This window comes from Baudoinia panamericana (genome assembly GCF_000338955.1).
Source record: "Baudoinia panamericana UAMH 10762 unplaced genomic scaffold BAUCOscaffold_8, whole genome shotgun sequence".
Taxonomy (NCBI): domain Eukaryota; kingdom Fungi; phylum Ascomycota; class Dothideomycetes; order Mycosphaerellales; family Teratosphaeriaceae; genus Baudoinia; species Baudoinia panamericana.
In genome coordinates, this window is record NW_006911264.1 from 1,096,670 (window position 1) to 1,114,252 (window position 17,583).

Genomic DNA, 17,583 nt, shown 5'->3' on the forward strand with positions numbered 1-17,583 from the left:
CACGAGATCTGCACGAGCCCACCGTATGCAGGCACACCTGTCAACACCCTTGCGAACACATGTATGTGCGGATCGAGATCGTCGACGGCCAGGAACCGATCCTGCGTGAACACCTGCCCTTGTAAAACCGTTCGTACCACTCGCGGCAATCGGGTCGCGGTACGCTGCAGAGGATACCAACAGGAACCGGACGGACAGCTTGGGTCGCCCGGTATTTAGCGTATTCATGAGGTTACGCTACCCAATCATATACCCGGAGTTCGAGCTATCCGCCGTGTTTTCCTCAAAGATAGCGGACGGCGGTTTCCGGTGGGTTATAGCGACGAACGCTCTTTGGTATCGCTTCGCATGGCTAACGGAGAGTTGAAGAAGGCGAGGGCATGATTGCCATGGTCCGGTGGCACGAATGCTGCAAGCAAAGCCGATTTCAGCGCGACAGCCGACCTCAAGTGCATAGACGACCTATTCTCCTGCCATTCGTAGTGGTCGAGGGCGTTGTTATCGGTGGTATTGTGGGATTCCGGCAAGCATATCCCGCTGCGGTGTCGTTTGCTTGGGTCGGTGCGCCTGTGTACGCAGATTCTAGTGCTATAACGGGACTGGAGCTGACTCCTGCCTCGCAAAATGCTACCATCGTGTGTCCTTGTGCGACCTGGACGCTTCGCAAATATAAATGGCGTCACATCCGCCCAGATGCGTCTGGCTGGAGCACATCATGAACAGAGGTATACAGAGCATACAGGTTTGCGGCACCTGAGCGATGACAACCAAGAGCCAGCAGGTGAACGTTGGTCAGTGTCAGAGCCAGGCCAGGAGCCAACAGACCATGGCTAGTCAGAGCCGGAGCAAGAACGCTGCCCAGCATCCCGTAGCGTACGAAGCGCACCATCCTTCATATCTCACTCCCGCGCTAACCGAAACTCCGCTGTCGGTAGGGGTAGCAGTACCAGCCTTAATGCCATGCATGGCTCGGTGAACGGAGCCGACGACGACGACAGTGAGCCCGTTGCGAAGCCAGCCATCGACGGGTCCATCGAAATAGAAAGTCCGAAGATATCTGCGATGTTTGATCGCTACTACAAGGACATTGATCCTAGAGAGGCAGGCAGAGTGATTGCGAAGAAGTAAGCCGGGCCTTGTAGATGTGTCTTCCGGCTTGATTGGTCATGCTAGTGACACGGGCATCGACGAGCTGACAGTCCTTTGGCTGGGTGGGAGGAGTTTTGAAGGGGAGCAGTTTTCTTGGAGTCTAGCAAATGTGAATGATCTGGCGTGAAGTCGAGCAATTGTAGATGTTTTGGCTTCCTCGAGGGCAATTTTCAGGGTGGCGGGATGAGTAAGATATATCGGCGCAGAATGTACTTGTAGATGATCTTCGCTCGTTAACTCGTCTGGCTCGGCTGCCGTACAGCTTTACCTCATCTTCTATCGTGCTGCTCGCAGACTCTCGTCACGGGGTATCTCGGACTTATACACCGTCTCCACGCTGCTAGCTGGTCATCGCTCCGCCATGCGGCTGTGACGGCGCTGACATGTTGCGCCCCGAATGGACACGCACGCGCAACGACTTGACCCTCAACGTTCCCTGGTGTCGAAAGCTTGGCTTTGCGCCATTCCACGGCGTGTGAACCGAGCAGTTGTGACTATCTGCTTAGCGTATCGTCTTCACTGGTGAACATTGTTCGTCTTCTGCAGCTCTGTCGCCTCAGCCTGGCGAACCGGCGCGAAGTATTGATGTGCCATCGCTTCTTTTGCAGTAAGCCGTTCCTATAGATACATATCAGCAAACGTCGGGGTTCGATAAACCACGTTGAGAGCTCACCTGATGATCATATCGCAACAGCTTGTCGAGAAAGTCGATCGCATCATTCGACACAAACCGTTGATTCTCCGAGCTGACGAACGAGTGCCAGCTCTTCTTCGGAAACCGGCCAAGAATGTCATCATATTGTTGATCTAGCTCGATGTCATACTTGTCCAGGTAGTCGAATAGGTCTTCCGTCCCCAGCACCTTAGCAATCTTCACCAACTGATCGCTATTGCTGTTACCATGGAAGAAAGGCTCCTTACGGAAAATCATACTCGCGAACATGGCGCCAAGTGACCACATGTCGAGGCTGTAGTCGTACTCCTGGAAGTCGACGAGCAGCTCCGGTCCTTTAAAGTATCTGCTTGCCACGCGAACATTGTACTCAGTACCTGCATGGTAAAACTCCGCCAAACCCCAGTCGATGAGTCGTAACTTCCGGTTCTCGTGATCGATCATGACATTATGCGGCTTCACATCGCGATGCATGATGCCCTTGCTATGGCAAAAGTCAAGCGCTTTCAGCAGCTCATAAATGTAATACCGCACGTCCATATCCTGGAATTTCGGATACAGTGTCCGGAAGTCGGTATTATTGACATGCTCGAAGATCAAGCTGGGCGTCTTTGACTGGCTATCGCGCACCACATCCAGCAATCCGATGATATTCGGTCCTCCGGAAAGATTCTGGAGGATCTTGATCTCACGCTTGATCTTCTTCTTCTTGACCGGTTTCAGGACTTTGATGACGCATTTCTGGTAATTAACCACGTTGATGCCTTCAAATACTTCAGAGTATTTCCCGCGCCCTGTGGTAGCGGTCTGTCAGTTCGCGAGCTTCTGAGCTAGGCAAGCACGTGCTTCATTTACCGATCTTTCGTACGACCTCGTAGTTCTCTAGTACGCCCCAGCTGATGTTGACACTGTCATAATCCCAGTATGCGCGCGGCATCTGCTGGTTGACGTCGGCGTAAACGCGTGCCATGATGAAGGATGTTGGATTGGCAGCGGCTTCGTTGGGTGTGCTCGTGGGTGGTTGCGGAGCGTCGCGCGACTATCGCGGCATGTTTAGAGAGGGATAGATCAACTCCGGATGAGCCAGGCAGACTTAGAAGCTGTGCGACACGCTGATACTGGGCAGTCACGCAATATGAGTGTTTCGATGCTTGTGGTGGGATGAAGCAAGGCCGCAGACGTGGGGGACCGTCGTCACTCCGGCAGGTCCCGCACAGTGCCAGTTTCCCAAGCCTCCCCTCCTCGACAACAACATGAACATTTCCCTTATCCAGTCGAGGGCACAAAGACCCGGCCCAACCCCGAAAGACATGGAGAAACCTCTCATCCAACGTCTCGCCCCACCAGGCGTAACAGTGCTAATCCTCTTCCTGGCTCTCAGCTCCCAATATCTCTTCCAGCACATCGAACCAGGTTCTCTCCGAAAAGGCGATGCCTACCTCTTCAACACCCTGGTCACTGCGCTTCTAGTATGCTACTACCGCGCGTGCTACAAAGATCCAGGCTCCGTACCCAATGACTGGCAAGAAACAGTCCGCCTGAATGGTAGTGCCGCGGATGCAGCCCAATTGCCACTTTCCCAGCGCTGGTGTAGACGCTGCGAGATCTGGAAGCCGCCGAGGGCACATCATTGCAAGACTTGCCGGCGGTGAGCATATGCAATGCTCTTCTGTCGCTTAGATACAGTCTCTTATGCCAGACAGTTGCATCCTCAAAATGGACCATCACTGCGTATGGACAGGTAGGCTTCTCCATCTAACGAGATAGGTAAGGATCAAGGTAAGTAACGCATTTCTTCCAGCAAACTGCGTCTCTCACAGCATCCTTCCGCATTTCGTTCGCTTCCTCTTCTACGCTGTGGTATCTATGCTTTACCTCGAACGCTTCCTCTACACACGATGTGCCGTACTATGGCAAAAGCGGCATTTACCAAGCGTACGTACTTCTGTACTCTCCTCTTTTATAAGGTCCATGTCTCACCACCAAGCAGTACCTGGGCCCAAACGTGTGGCAGCTAGCCCACTTATTCGTACTCGTCGTTGTCAATTCCCTCGTCCTGTTCGCTCTCGTATTGCTACTCGGACGTACAATCTGGTCGCTGACGCTGAACATGACGACGATCGAAAGCTGGGAAGTGGAGCGCCATCATGCTCTGCTGAGGCGTGCACGCACACTCGGCGGCTATCTAGACGGACCTGACGGCACTAAAGTCAAGATCGAGCAGCAGGAGTTCCCATGGGATGCCGGATTCTGGACGAATATCTGCCAGGGGATGGGAAGCAGAAACCCATTGATCTGGTTCTGGCCATTTGCACAAAGTCCTAGTATTCGGAGTGCATTTGATTACGAGCACAACTGCATTGATGGTAAGACATGGAGAATTTCCGTGGTGTACTTCCGACACTGACCAATCTGCCAGATCCAAGCAAACCCTGGCCGCCCCCAGATCCCGACCGCATGTTCCGCACCGCCCGACGACCCGCAACTGGCGGCGACACGCTACCAATGGATATCAACAGTTTCCGCGCACGACAGGAAGCAGACATGGCGCGCTACGAGGACGCAGACGGTGAGTACGTCGTCCGTCGCCGTCCTTTCCACGAACGTCTCGAGGCTTTGTCGAAGTCAGATGCAGGCCGTGTGTACGAAGTGGAGGATGACGGCGACGAAGATGAGGATGCACTGGTCACGGACGAAGATCTTCCGGCTGAGGCGCGATTGACGCGGGATGGTGGCGATGATGCGGGGGAAGAGGGCTGGCGCAATAAAGAAGGGGAGAGGTTGGCTGATTTTGGGGTTGATGAGGTTGCAGACTTTTATGATGAGGATGATGTGCCGCTGGCTGAGCTGCTGAGGCGGCGGAGAGGCGGTGGTGTGGAGTAAACCAGTCGAGGTTTTATAGACTTTAGGTCATGAATATAACACGACTGTCTTCTATCAACTGGCTCTGTTCGCCGGCAGTAATGCACTCCCTTGCTTTCTTACACGCGAACGCAGACTGTGATATTGCCGCATGTAAGTGGAGTCCTCACAGTCTACAAATTGAAACTGCGTGACGTTCCCAGAGAGGTATTTGCAAGGAAGCAGAGTGTCTTAGCCTTACCGTGTAAGGGAAGTAGAGTGTCTCAGCCTTAGCCGTGCCAGCCGAGTGACCTGCATCGGAGATAGACGGGCTTCTGAAAAGATGACGCTATGAGGTCCGGATGAACAATCATTGATACAGTTTCACACACTCTCTGCTTGTCGCATGAGCATATCTTCCAGACTAAAAGCTCGTACAGCTTGCCATTAAGATCCACCCCAGAGACAACCCTTTCCGTCAGTCTTTCGAGAGATGCAAGGTCTGGTAAGAGCACCACTCACAGCAACAAGAGGCGCAAGTAGTTTGAGGTCCACTTGCATTGCATCGAGAATTTCACAGAAACGACAACTACAACCACCGCAGACACCATCAAGGTCGTTCACGACATCGCACACCATGTCTGCCTCAACAACGAAGCTAGGATCCCCGCTCAACATACCCAAATGGTTCGCCTTCTCCACCACACTAACCGTCCTACCCTACCTCCCCCAAGACTGACCCGATCGTCTCAAATGCAGGCTAGAAACCAACTCCCACCTCCTCAAACCTCCCATCAATAACCACCTCATCTACAACGACCCCCTCACCGTCCAAATCGTCGGCGGCCCCAACGCCCGCACCGACTACCACATCAACTCCACGCCCGAATTCTTCTACCAATACCGCGGTCGCATGCTCCTGAAGACCGTGCAGCAAGGCGAGTTCGTAGACATCTACATCAACGAAGGCGAGCTCTTTTTACTTCCAGGCAACACCCCGCACAATCCTGTGCGGTTTGAGGATACGGTTGGGGTTGTGCTGGAGTTGCCGCGGCCGGAGGGGAGCGAGGATCGGTTGAGGTGGTATTGTCGGAAGTGTGGGGAGGTGGTGCATGAGGCCAGTTTCTTCTGTACGGATTTGGGTACGCAGATTAAGAGCGCTGTGAATGCGTTTAAGGAGGATGAGGAGGCGAGGCGGTGTAAAAGTTGTGGGGAACTGAATGATTCGGCGCCGACGAAGGAGGAGATGGAGAGGATGAGGACGGCGCCGTCGTGAGTCCGGAGATGCTGATGGTGTAGAGTTGTGTCTTCACTCCGTCCGGTGGCTTCATCGTCACGTTCCCTGTCCATTACAACTCTTTGCCGTCGCATTTACGTGCCCTTGTATCATACTGGCCTTATAATGGCGTCTTCACCCACCTCACCGCCACCCTCATGCAACACCATAACCTCCCTCCGCCTCCATCTCGTCTCCGCCGCCCCCTCCTCTTCCAATCCATCCGTCCACCACCCACCCCTCCTCCGCACACCCTCCATCAACCTTGCAAACGCCGACCCCGCATCCGCATAAGCGCTGACAGGGTGCTCGCTCAAAAACCTTGTCGCAATCCTCGCCCGCCGCACCGTTTCCGGATCCTTTGACTTCAAATCCGTCCTCAACTCGTTCCGAGCATCTTCGGACCGGACAAAGCGGGCGACGATGATGCTGATGGCGGACTCGGCGATGTTGTGGTGGGGGGATGTCGCGAGGGTTTGCAGGGTGGAGAGGTCGATGGAATCTTCTAGGATTTCATCTGGTGAGCGTTCGGGTGAGGTGGAGGGTGGGTCGATTTGGGTGAGGTGGAGGATGTCGGTGAAGGCGTAGTGGATGCCGTAGGCGGCGGTGAGGAAGAAGAGGGAGAAGCCGAGCCAGAGGTAGCGGTCATCGAGGTGGCGGGTCATGGTGAGGCGAAGGGAGGCCAAGTGGATGCCGCATCTCTGCAAAGTGCAAGCTTAGGCTATGTTTCTCCTGGTTGTCCTTGCCATGTTGACAGCAGCATGCAGCATGCCGCTTGCCGATTGACAGTGTTGTTCCTCACTCGGCTTGGGGCAGGTACGTAACGCTACGGTCAGCGGCCCGTTCCTCGTCCGCGCCCGCCGGATCTAATCTGATCTAAATCTCATTCTCGATCACAAAAAGTTCACACAACATCAGCCCTCACCTGCTCATCTGTCAGCGCATGCCATGCCTCCCTCTCAACTCAAAGCGCTCAAGTCGCAACTCCGTGAGAACGGCATCGTCGGCCCGCAAAAGTCGAAGAAGCAGCGCAAAGCCGGCAGGACAGCAGACGGCCCACAACACCAAAACCGTCATGCCGCCCTCCAACAGATCCGCAACAGCTTCAACCCTTTCGAGCTGCGTCCCGGCTCAGCACGACCCGCTAAGTTCGAGAGCTTCTCTGCCAAGCCAAACCCAGGCAAGTATGCGGCAATCCTGCACAGACCAGGCGTCACGAAAAGTGCGGGCGAGGAGATGCGCCGGCGGCAATTGTTGCCTGAAATGCAGCGGCGGAACAAAGTGGGAGGATTGATTGATCGGAGGATCGGGGAAGGTGATGCGACTATGACGCCGGAGGAGAGGGCGGTGCAGAGATTCGCGAGGGAGAAGGAGAGGAAGAAGGGCGGGAGTTTGTTCGACTTGGAGGGGAGTGATGGGGACGAAGGTAAGATTGGTTTGACGCATCTGGGTAGGAGTCTGGATGAGTTTGATGGCGGGGATATGGTGGATGCTGTCAGTGAGGGGTCGGAGGAAGAGGAGGATGATGGGTTGTTGCGGAAGAAGAGGCGGCGGGATGATGTTGATGAAGGAGATGAGCTGCTTGGAGAGGCTGAGGTGGAGGAGCCAGAACGTAAGAAGACGAAGAAGGAGGTCATGGAAGAGGTCATAGCCAAGTCGAAGCTGCACAAGTACGAGCGGCAGAAGGCGAAGGAAGACGACGATGACCTCCGCGAGCAACTTGACGCAAGTATGGCGCATATGCTTGCTTTGTTGCAAGGTCACAAGCCGGTGCGGAAGGAAGTCGAACGTGAAGCGGAGACAGCTATTAACAGCGACGGGCCCAAGATGAACCCTGAGAGGCAGAAATTGCTCGACGGTGCGGATCGCGCGAAGGTGGACAAGGAGTACGAAGTACGCCTGCGACAACTGGCCCAAGATACCCGCGCGAAGCCTAGTGACAGAACGAAGACTGCGGAGGAGAGGGCGCAAGAACAAGCCGAACACCTGCGGGAGATGGAGGAGAAGCGGCTAAAGCGTATGCGTGGCGAGGCAGTGTCCGATGACGAAGACGACGACACGGCAGAAGACGGCGGTGAAGTCGATCAAGAAGCCTCGCCAGATGCTTTTGGCAACGACGAGGTAGCGGATGATGCTGGCGACTTTGGCTTCGAGGCATCGCTTCCTCAACCGAGGGAGATCAAAGAGAAGGTCAACCACGACGATGAGGACGATTTCGCTTTTGATGATGATCTGATTGCCAGTGATCCTGAGGCCGAGCTCTCGGACGACTCCGAATCAGAAGCTGAGGGTCCGCAGGATGAGGCACAAGCTGACGAAGAAGCAGAGTTCGTCCAAGGCATATTAGGCGACGGGGCTGCTGAAGACTCACAGAAAGCGACGAATCCACCACAATCTAAGAACTCGGTGGGCTTGGCTTATACGTATCCGTGTCCGCGGAGTCACGCCGAGCTACTCGAAGTCTTCAAGAATGTGCCGACCGAGCAGGCTATAACGGTCATCCAGCGCATTCGCGCACTCTACCACCCCTCCCTCTCCGCTGCCAATAAAGAAGCCATGGCCGACTTCTCCGCAGCCCTGGTCGACCATCTAGCCTATATGGCGAATAACGGACACTCTCTTGCAGTAACCGAGCAGTTAATACGCCACCTGCACAGTCTGTCCCGAACGTACGCTACTCGAATCGGCGAAGCGTTCCGCCTTTATTTGCAAGCCTGGCACGAGCGTCTCAACGTGCAGCCGACGAACGGCGACTTGATGATCATCACGGCTATCGGCGCAACCTACCCGACTAGCGACCACTTCCACCAAGTCGTCACGCCCGCCATCACCATGATGGCGCGATGGCTCGGTCTCAACCTCCCGAACGCCGCAGGCACTGCCACCATCGGCGCCTTTCTTGTGGCGCAATGTCTCAACTACCAAAAGCTCTCCAAACGCTACATCCCCGAAACTGTCCGCTTCACCCTACACGCTCTACGCTCCAACATGATCACGGACAGACAGCCGCACCTGGACAACCTCACCACGATGTCCGATCTCTGGCAGGACCTCTCCGCATTCACGCACATATTCAGTCCTTTCGTTCATATCCTCGAACGCCTCAACGCAACCAAAGCCCTCAGGCACCTCACCACCCTTCTTGAGAGCTCTCACCTCCGCCTCCGGCCCCTAGAACTCCATCACCACCGGCTCCAACCAATCCGCACCTCCATCCCCAAATTCGAATCCGGCTTCAACCCAGACAAACACTACGATCCCGACCACGACCGCAGCGAGTCCCGCAAATTACACAAAGAAGTGAAGCGGGAGCGCAAGGGGGCACTGAGGGAGTTGAGGAAGGATGCCAATTTCGTTGCCCGTGAGCAGTTAAGGGACAAGAGGGAGAGGGACGAGGAGTATGAGCGTAAGCAGCGGCGGTTGGTGGCGGAGATTCAGGGGGAGGAGGGGGGTGAGGGGAGGAGGTATGAGAGGGTTCGGGAGAGGAGGAAGCGGGAGAGGGTGCAAAAGAAGAGGAAGGATAGTCCATAGCTTCGAAGGGATGTCCTCAAACAATGAGGGAATTCCGAATACTTGATCTTTTGAGTGTCGTTCGTGCCGCGCTTATGAGATCAAGGTCATGGTTTACTGTGTTGGCGACATTGGGCGCGTAATGCTTGTGGGGTTTTGTGATCATAATCAGTCGTCAGTTAAGATACCGTCATCTCTTCGCCCGCCCTCTCCCAGTTCCCCAACCTTTGGGCCTACCTCTAGCGACCAGTAGCCGGCCTCGTCGCATCATCCCCGACATCACCCACTAGCTTGCCGAGCGGATTCTGCAACGAGCCGCCGAGCGCGTTGCCAAGACCCTTTTGGAGTTCTTTGACGTCCTACTTGCCTGTCAGTATGGATACCTCTTCGTAGACTTTGAGGGGAGAACAATGGAGACAACTCACTTTTTGATCGGACGCTGGAAGTTTGGATACGGCGTCTTTCATCATGTACGAGGCTTTGTTCTCGCCCATCGTCTCGAGCGCCTTTTCTTCCAGTTGGCGCTTTAGCTGGGGCGGAATGCCGAAGCTGGTGTTTGAGCGTCAGATACTGTATAGTGGTGGGAGTAGGGAGGTTAGCATACACCGCGATGTAGCCCGCCACTGCGGCCACGACCAGGACAAGGCCGACTAGGATGTATGTCCCTGTCGACGCCATTGGAGATGTTTCGGTTGAAGTGTTGTGTGTGTTGTGTCTAAGAGATGTGAAGGAGGAAGACCGAAGCGAATGAGCTGTGCCTTACCTTAGTTGTCTAAGTTTCCCTGCTCAATCAGTTTGCTTGAAACTTGTTTGACGCGCTCAATGTGAAACGCGTGCCGTGCACTGCCCCGCCATCGCCCCGCCGACGTCATGCTGGCGCAAGCCAGGTTATTGACGCGCAGAAGACATCGCATAGATCTTCGCTTGAGGGATCTAAGCTTAAACTCTGTAGCTCCCCAAGTCACAACTTTGCGCAATTAACCACTCATAACCTCATCAATAATATCATCATGTCTTACGGCGGAGACTACAACCAGGGCGGCGGCTATGGCGGTGGTGAAGGCGGAGAACGGCGTCACCACGGTCGCCGCGAGGAAGGCGAAGGCTATGGAGGAGGCGGTGGTGGAGGCTATGGTGGCGGAGATGACTATGGTCGTCAACAAGGTGGCGGTTACGGAGGCGGAGGAGACGATTACGGCCGCCAGGGAGGTGGGTACGGAGGAGGTGGTGATGACTACGGCCGCCGGCAGCATGGTGGTGGCGGGTTCGGTACCGGAGATTCGTACTCTAGCGGCATGGGTGGCGGCTTTGGTCAGCAAGCTGGACAAGGTATGGGCTACGGTGGAAGCGGCGAGCCTGGTCAAGGTAGCTACGGTCACCAGTCTGATCATGGCAGGCACGAGGGTTCGTTCAACCAAGGTCAGCGTAAGTGACGGTAGACATTCCATCCCAATTGACACAAACGCTAACACTCCGCTTCTAGAATACGGAAAAGGGTTTGGTGACTCCACCGGCACCTCCTACGGTGGCGGAGGTGCAGGGTACGGGGATTTCTCAGGCGCCGCACAACACGCGGCGCAGCACGCTGGTGACTCCGGCGACCAGAGCATGTTCAGTAACGTCCTCGGCATGATGCAGGGTAAGCACCAACAGTTTGCCAACGATGACATCGACGAGCAGCACATGGTGCAGCAACATCAACAGTTCTATGGTGGTGGAGGCGGTGGACAACAAGCTTCACCCAACAGCATGGGCTCTGCGGCAGCGATGCAGGCGCTGAAAATGTTCGGCCAAGGTGGAAGCTCCGGTGGCGGAACCAGCCAGAATGCGTTCGTCGGCATGGCCATGGGTCAGGCGGCTAAACTGTTCGATCAACAGAGCGCTCAGGGCAATGTCGCTGGTGGATCGAAGCAGGATGCTGTCCAGTCGGCTGCACAGATGGCCATAAAGATGTTTATGAAGTCCCAAATGGGCGGTGGTGGTGGGTCATCCGGCGCAGGCGGCTTGATGTCGCTGGCCAGCAAGTTCCTATAAGCGGCGCATGTCTGAAGAGAAGGATGTGGGACAGTAATATGCTGTCCGACATGTTGAGTGGATAGAGTAGGCAGCCCCCAAAAAGCATGTTGAAGTGCATTGTAAAACATGTTGAAGTGCATTGTAGACAGCCTCGAACAGTAAGCCGTTACATAATCACCGACGCCGCGTGAAGGCGGAGCCGCTACGCGTATTCGGCAACATTTCCTTGGATCCCTGCTTATAGCACGAAGAACGCACGACCCTCACTTCACTTCACCATGAAGTCCAAGCCAGCAACAGGCGGAGGAGCGTTGCATATGTCTACGAGGAGTAGATGATGCACCTCCGCCATGCCGCTCAACAGCATCTCCGCCGACTAGCACGTCGATACCCGCTTCTCCGCCGAGTCTCCGTGACTACCTCACTGTTTACGCTGGTTTGGCTTTATGTTGTGTATTGGGGGGAGCGGACAACGTTCGCTGAGCATATAAGGACATGTGCATGGGATAGATGGGAGGAATGGCCTTCGGACGCCTCACCGCACCATATGGTGCTGATTGCCGACCCGCAGCTGGTCGACCCGCATACGTATCCGGGTCGACCATGGCCACTCTCCGCTTTGACGGAGAGGTATACGGATTTGTATATGGCACGTAACTTCCGACTTACCAATGATCGACTGGATCCGGATTCGGTGGTTTTCCTTGGCGATTTGTTCGACGGAGGTAGGGAGTGGGCTCCGCAGAAAGCTCGACCATTGAACAGGCACCAGAGGGAGTACCTCGAGAACAAAGGTATTGTGAGACCGAAAGACGGAGAGGCACAGCAAGACGCGAAGGACTTCCTACATGGCGAAGAGGGTCGCTGGAAAGCTTGGGACCAGCGGCTGTGGGACGCGGAATTCGTACGCTTCGGTCACATATTCTTCGATACCAAACAGCTGTACCCCGATACGGCTCGAGAGACGTTCGCCGCTTTCGAGGTGCCAGCGCATGAGGTCTCGGTCGAGAATGGCGCCCGAAATGCTTCATCGCAGGAATATGCTGTTGCTGGCGGGAAGCAGCGACAAGTCATTGCCAGCCTTCCTGGCAATCACGACCTCGGATTTGGAGCGGGTGTGCAGCAATCCGTTCGCAGTCGCTTTCAGATGCACTTCGGCGACACCAACAGGATCGACATCATCGGGAACCATACGTTCATCAGCCTCGATGCACCCTCCCTGTCTGCCTTCAGCCAGTACGTTCCAGAAGGTGGCGAGACATTACCGGAGCGGGCCAAGGAGCTGTCACCTACATGGAAGCCGACAGTTGACTTCCTCGAGAACTTGCGAACGCCGGCGGGGAAGGCGGTTGCGGAGGCGTTAGGAAGCTATTATCCAACCTCGCAGGATATCCCACGGTATCCTCATGCCGTCATTGAGCCTGGCGACCTGACAAATCATCCGTCAACGGCAGAGCTAGCCAAAGACGCGCTGTCAGCAAAGGCGCAATTACCAGTCATCCTACTCACGCACGTCCCGTTATATCGCGATCCAGATACTGACTGCGGCCCGCTTCGTGAAAAAGGCCACGCGATAGCCATCTCTGCAGGATATCAATATCAGAATGTCATCACGCAGCCGTTAACGACCAAGGTTGTCAACGCCGTCTCCGCGGCCGGAGTCATCACTCACGTGTTCTCTGGTGACGATCACGACTACTGCGACATTGTGCATCACTACAACATTGGCCAGCCTGACGTCGCGAACAATGATGGCAGCCGCACTCCTATTCTTCGAACCATCAAAGAGATCACGGTCAAGAGCTTCAGCTGGGCTATGGGTGTCCGATCGCCCGGCTTTCTGCTCGTCAGCTTGTGGAATCCCGTCGATGCGGAGGGTAACACGATGGGGAGCTCGATGCGGACAGTGCAGACACATTTGTGTTTGCTGCCCGATCAGCTCACCATCTTCATCGACTACGCTATGCTCTTGGGCTTTACGCTGGCCTTCCTACTGCTACGCGCTGTCACCATATCCGTCCGAGCTGCGGGTAACCCCGAGGAGCTGAGAGACTCAAGTCCAACGACGAACAAACTCATTCTACCACGCTATAAAGCGAGAGCGAACGGTTACTCCACGCCGACCAAAGCGAACGGTCGACACCGTGCATCATCTTCTTCCATGTCTTCGGGGCAGAACAGCTCGTCTTCCCTCGGCGTACAGCGTAGCTACAATGCTCGCACGCGCTCTGTGTCTCCCGCCGTCACAAATGGCTACGTGCTCCCTCAGCTCCCTGAGCATCAAGGCCCGCTTATCGAGAAGGCAGGCTTCTACCCGCAAGTACGCTGGGCTGATCCCGCCGATGATTCGGATGAGGAGAATCATATTGGCGATCTGGACGCGGAATGTGATAGTCAGGCGAAGTGGAAGAGGAGACGGAGGGTACCATTGACGCTTAGAAGGACGGCGGTGGAGTTTTTGCTTAGCGTGTTTGTAGTAGGGCTACCGGCGGGGGTGTGGTATGGATGGCTTATCAGCAATGGATGAGCGTGGACCCCGAGACTCCAAGAAAGGAGCTAAGTGTTTGATTGATGAGCTTCAGCGCGTAGCCTTAGACTACGCGAAACTACCTTGATCACGTCTACGCAATCAACACTGTGAACTAAGTCGAGGAGCTCGACCACGGTCATTGGTCTACCTACCGCAGGTACTTCTGCACTATTCCTGCTGTGTTCAGGGGAACCGAGTCATGAACGGTGCGTGTGCACCACAAAGAATTCACTCCTCGCTTAAGTGGCCACTGCATGCTTCTGTCCACGAGTCACGCCGCATTCACGAAAGCTTGTGCCGCTCGTGTGTGTCTCTTGCTCGTCCTCACGTTCGAGTTAGGCGAGGCTTCTCAAAGTTGTTGATGTCCGACCACACTGGTGAACACTCCTCATTTAGAGCAGCTAAGCTGCAGAAAGACCGCCTAAAAAGCCGAGCGCACAGACGGTAGTGCTCCGACGTGGGTTGTGCACCGGGGTGCGACAATCAGCTGCCTTCACGTTCTAGTCAGACGTGGCTGCCTGACATTTGAGCCACACGAGGCGAGCCTACATGTATGCTGGGGGAATGAAAGCCGTGTGCGACGCTGCGCGGCAGCTGAGACCAGTCAACGGAGGCTTCCCTTATTCGAGACTGATGGCAGCCCGTAACCGAGCAGTGACATTCCACGGTCTTACAACGTAGTGCATGTAGCGAGGAAGGGTGCCGTTGAGCCTTGGCTATGCTTGATTGCCCTGAGCAGACCCTGTACCTCCGCACTGGGGCGACCTGGACCTCGGAATCAGCTCCGCCCCTTATTAAACCTTGAAACGTCGAGACTGTTCGGTAGCTTGGCATGGTCGGGGGTATGCTAGCTTAACGTCCATTTGTGGCTAGGAGACTACCACTCTTCGAGCCCGAAAGCGGTGTCGTCCTCCCAGTTCTGGCTGACCACGGCTGCCTTTGTCTTTTGACCAGTCAGACTTGTCGCACAATTCCCTCCGCTCCAGTTGTGCCACGTGCTATATTAGGCTCCGGCAGGGTACCTTGTCATGCGTGTCTCTAAACCCTCCGTACACCGCTAGGCCGGATGAAGACCTTACTGAGCCATACCCGCGCAGCACGTCGCACGGACAATCGGACTGCCGCGGCCCTACCGACCTCACTACGCAAGCCATACACGAATATGCCGGTTACTATGGCCCTAGCAATTTTCCCACGCAAGCCACAGACACGAGCGAAACTTTGCGAGAGCCTAAGCGAGCGCTCCAGATTGCAATGTTTTTGGCAGAACACCCTGTAACGACACTCAGTGCAAGACTTGTCTAGCCGCTGGCGTCGAGAGGACGATGGTAAGTCACACACCCTGGGCTACCGTAGTAGAGCAAGACTCCCCTGGAGCGCATGAGTTATAATTGATCGCTCCTGCGCGCGTTTTCGCTCTCATCATCAAGTTCCTGTCTTTTTCGTTCGAATCTTTTCGATACAATGCGGTCCATCGTGGTTCTAGCAGCACTTCCAGCCGTATGGGCGTCTCCTGTCTTCACTGGCACATGTGCCCCAGTCTCTGCCGTCATCTCGATACTTAATGCGGCCAGCGCAGCAAGCTCGTTCTGTTCGTCATTCATACACATCACAACCAGCGTGGTCAATACGACGGTGACTTCTACTTCGGTTACTCCGACGACTGTGACGTCCACGACTGGCACAGACACTTTTACGGCGGCGACAGCAACCATCACGGCAGATACCAGTACCATTACGGCAGATACCAGTATGTTGAAATCGCATCTGTTGATGGGTTGTCATCTCACAGTCATACTAGGCACAATCACCGCCACCGCGCCAACATCAACGATCACGGATCCCACCAGTACGATCACGGCGGATACCAGTAAGTGGTTGCCAGAAATGATATAGCTACAAACCAGCTCCTAACCGTTGGCATCAGGCACAACGACCTTCATTGCGCCAACGTCGACAATTATAGCGGATACATCCACGATTACTGCCGCTAATGTCACGAGCACCTCGACCTTGTATATCACGACAGTGTTCTGCGGAACGTCGGCGAGTAGTCAAGCTGCTGCCGTGACGAAACGAGAAGCCATGATGAAACCCGCCGACGACCAGCTCTCGAGCAACCTGACCTTGAACGACTTCGAGAAACGAGCTGGCAAAACGTCATCTAGCACGACGTCGTCAACTAGCAAGGTGTCTTCAAGTAGCACAACGTCGTCGGCAAAAGCAAGCACGACGTCTACAGTACCTCTCCCTCCAGCCCTTGCTGCATTGGTCGCATTCGCGAGCTCAGAGATCTCGTCGGCTTGCAGCTGCCTGCGTCTTCCAACGCCGATCACAACGAGCACAACTTCCACCACTACCACCACTACCAACATTCAGACGAACAATGTTGCAGCGAATACAACCACGACCCCACTAACAACATTGACGCCATTGTACACCACTACTCCGAACACCACCTTCACTTCGACCCCACTGACAACGACAACACCTTTGTACACCACCACGCCCAATACAACCGCTACTTCTGTCCCGTAAGCATCCCTTCTCTCCCACCCCCGAAGCACGCTCTAGGACACCCGCTGACCCTCCCTGACAACAGCCTGACCACCAGCACCCCACTAACAACCACGACACGAACTACGACAGTCACCACCACCGTCTACGTACCAGGTGTCGTCCTCGCCAGTCCAACAGCCATCACAGGTGTTACCTCTGCCAGGCTCGCCGTGTCAGACTACGACGACCAGTATTTCGCCATCTCGCTTCCATTCTCCCTCTCCCTCTTCGGCGTCACGAGCAGCACAGTCTATATGGGCGTCAACGGTTGGCTCAGCGTCACCCAACCCAACTACGCCAGTAACTCGGCCTATTATTATCGTGCTGGCTCCTGCTCGCTCACACTACCTGGCAGCGACAACAACGGCTGCTACCTCCCGGATACCCTCTGGGCGCCCTTGTGGCAGGACCTCTACATCTACAAGGGCACCCCCCAGGGACTGTACTATCAGATCACCGGATCTACCGTCGGCAGCAGGAACGTCAGCTTCGAGTGGTACACCAGCCAATTCTCAGCCCCAACGCAGTATTACCATTTCATCGCGACGTTTCAGGAAGCTGTGCCCGGGCAGGCCGTGTTCGACTACTATCAAGTGAGCAACAACGGCGCGGCGTACCAGGTGCAAACAAGCAATGGGCAGACGTTCGGGTCTCAAGTCGGTGTGCAGAAATACTCGACGGGCCAGTCGGCTGTGTATTCGAACAACCAGCCGAATGTGCTGCCGGGGTTGGAGTTGGTCTTCACGCCTCCGTCGACGTTCACGGTCGGAGCGGCGAATTGCGTCAAGTTGTCTTAACTGCGAGAAGGGCTTTTGGGTCTTATGAGTGATGTGTAATGGTACGATGAGCGATTTAATTCGCTAGCGTTCGCATTTGATGCGGTCTTGATCTGGTTTTTTACAGGTATTTGATACCCAGCCTTGAATAGTGCAGTGGTTCATAGGTTTACTTCGCTCCTTCTTCCGTGGGCTCTCACAAGCCATCATTGTCACTGAGCTTCTCGCAGAGATTCTGTACATCGAAGTAACG

At 55.1% G+C, this 17,583-nt stretch overlaps 11 protein-coding genes across 11 annotated transcripts; 9 read left to right on the forward strand and 2 right to left on the reverse strand.

Annotated features, from left to right (window-relative positions):
• Positions 1–826: 826 nt before the first annotated feature.
• BAUCODRAFT_149406 (uncharacterized protein) lies at positions 827–1,128 on the forward strand (the record flags this gene model as incomplete). The annotated part of the gene is made up of 2 exons (XM_007679710.1): positions 827–873; positions 936–1,128. 2 exons carry the CDS (start codon positions 827–829, stop codon positions 1,126–1,128), a joined length of 240 nt encoding a protein of 79 aa, XP_007677900.1.
• Positions 1,129–1,665: 537 nt separating this feature from the next.
• Positions 1,666–2,792, reverse strand: BAUCODRAFT_72340 (uncharacterized protein; the record flags this gene model as incomplete). The annotated part of the gene is made up of 3 exons (XM_007679368.1): positions 1,666–1,767; positions 1,823–2,616; positions 2,678–2,792. The coding sequence occupies 3 exons, from the start codon at positions 2,790–2,792 to the stop codon at positions 1,666–1,668; spliced, it is 1,011 nt and encodes a 336-aa protein (XP_007677558.1).
• Positions 2,793–3,132: 340 nt separating this feature from the next.
• BAUCODRAFT_110937 (uncharacterized protein) lies at positions 3,133–4,750 on the forward strand (the record flags this gene model as incomplete). Its single annotated transcript, XM_007679711.1, has 5 exons — positions 3,133–3,470; positions 3,526–3,563; positions 3,624–3,757; positions 3,813–4,188; positions 4,242–4,750. The coding sequence occupies 5 exons, from the start codon at positions 3,133–3,135 to the stop codon at positions 4,703–4,705; spliced, it is 1,350 nt and encodes a 449-aa protein (XP_007677901.1). The 3' UTR covers positions 4,706–4,750.
• A 550-nt stretch (positions 4,751–5,300) lies between these two features.
• On the forward strand, positions 5,301–5,939 carry BAUCODRAFT_149409 (uncharacterized protein; the record flags this gene model as incomplete). Its single annotated transcript, XM_007679712.1, has 2 exons — positions 5,301–5,350; positions 5,423–5,939. 2 exons carry the CDS (start codon positions 5,301–5,303, stop codon positions 5,937–5,939), a joined length of 567 nt encoding a protein of 188 aa, XP_007677902.1.
• A 110-nt stretch (positions 5,940–6,049) lies between these two features.
• On the reverse strand, positions 6,050–6,604 carry BAUCODRAFT_149410 (uncharacterized protein; the record flags this gene model as incomplete). The annotated part of the gene is made up of 1 exon (XM_007679713.1): positions 6,050–6,604. The coding sequence occupies one exon, from the start codon at positions 6,602–6,604 to the stop codon at positions 6,050–6,052; it is 555 nt and encodes a 184-aa protein (XP_007677903.1).
• A 252-nt stretch (positions 6,605–6,856) lies between these two features.
• Positions 6,857–9,742, forward strand: BAUCODRAFT_35421 (uncharacterized protein). Its single transcript, XM_007679284.1, has one exon. It carries the CDS (start codon positions 6,888–6,890, stop codon positions 9,468–9,470), a length of 2,583 nt encoding a protein of 860 aa, XP_007677474.1. The 5' UTR covers positions 6,857–6,887; the 3' UTR covers positions 9,471–9,742.
• A 1,096-nt stretch (positions 9,743–10,838) lies between these two features.
• On the forward strand, positions 10,839–11,483 carry BAUCODRAFT_72094 (uncharacterized protein; the record flags this gene model as incomplete). Its single annotated transcript, XM_007679347.1, has 1 exon — positions 10,839–11,483. One exon carries the CDS (start codon positions 10,839–10,841, stop codon positions 11,481–11,483), a length of 645 nt encoding a protein of 214 aa, XP_007677537.1.
• Positions 11,484–11,708: 225 nt separating this feature from the next.
• On the forward strand, positions 11,709–14,087 carry BAUCODRAFT_35422 (uncharacterized protein). Its single transcript, XM_007679285.1, has one exon. It carries the CDS (start codon positions 11,803–11,805, stop codon positions 13,990–13,992), a length of 2,190 nt encoding a protein of 729 aa, XP_007677475.1. The 5' UTR covers positions 11,709–11,802; the 3' UTR covers positions 13,993–14,087.
• A 69-nt stretch (positions 14,088–14,156) lies between these two features.
• On the forward strand, positions 14,157–14,544 carry BAUCODRAFT_35426 (uncharacterized protein). Its single transcript, XM_007679286.1, has one exon. The coding sequence runs from the start codon at positions 14,195–14,197 to the stop codon at positions 14,441–14,443; it is 249 nt and encodes an 82-aa protein (XP_007677476.1). The 5' UTR covers positions 14,157–14,194; the 3' UTR covers positions 14,444–14,544.
• A 760-nt stretch (positions 14,545–15,304) lies between these two features.
• BAUCODRAFT_542025 (uncharacterized protein) lies at positions 15,305–15,985 on the forward strand. The gene has a single exon (XM_007679714.1). The coding sequence runs from the start codon at positions 15,460–15,462 to the stop codon at positions 15,889–15,891; it is 432 nt and encodes a 143-aa protein (XP_007677904.1). The 5' UTR covers positions 15,305–15,459; the 3' UTR covers positions 15,892–15,985.
• A 388-nt stretch (positions 15,986–16,373) lies between these two features.
• On the forward strand, positions 16,374–17,383 carry BAUCODRAFT_542010 (uncharacterized protein). Its single transcript, XM_007679715.1, has one exon. It carries the CDS (start codon positions 16,809–16,811, stop codon positions 17,349–17,351), a length of 543 nt encoding a protein of 180 aa, XP_007677905.1. The 5' UTR covers positions 16,374–16,808; the 3' UTR covers positions 17,352–17,383.
• Positions 17,384–17,583: the final 200 nt, after the last annotated feature.

Bases quoted from the DNA above. Each gene is read 5' to 3' on its own strand.
- BAUCODRAFT_35421 (XM_007679284.1), top strand. From the start codon at position 6,888: ATGCCTCCCTCTCAACTCAAAGCGCTCAAGTCGCAACTCCGTGAGAAC.
- BAUCODRAFT_35422 (XM_007679285.1), top strand. From the start codon at position 11,803: ATGCACCTCCGCCATGCCGCTCAACAGCATCTCCGCCGACTAGCACGT.
- BAUCODRAFT_35426 (XM_007679286.1), top strand. From the start codon at position 14,195: ATGAACGGTGCGTGTGCACCACAAAGAATTCACTCCTCGCTTAAGTGG.
- BAUCODRAFT_542025 (XM_007679714.1), top strand. From the start codon at position 15,460: ATGCGGTCCATCGTGGTTCTAGCAGCACTTCCAGCCGTATGGGCGTCT.
- BAUCODRAFT_542010 (XM_007679715.1), top strand. From the start codon at position 16,809: ATGGGCGTCAACGGTTGGCTCAGCGTCACCCAACCCAACTACGCCAGT.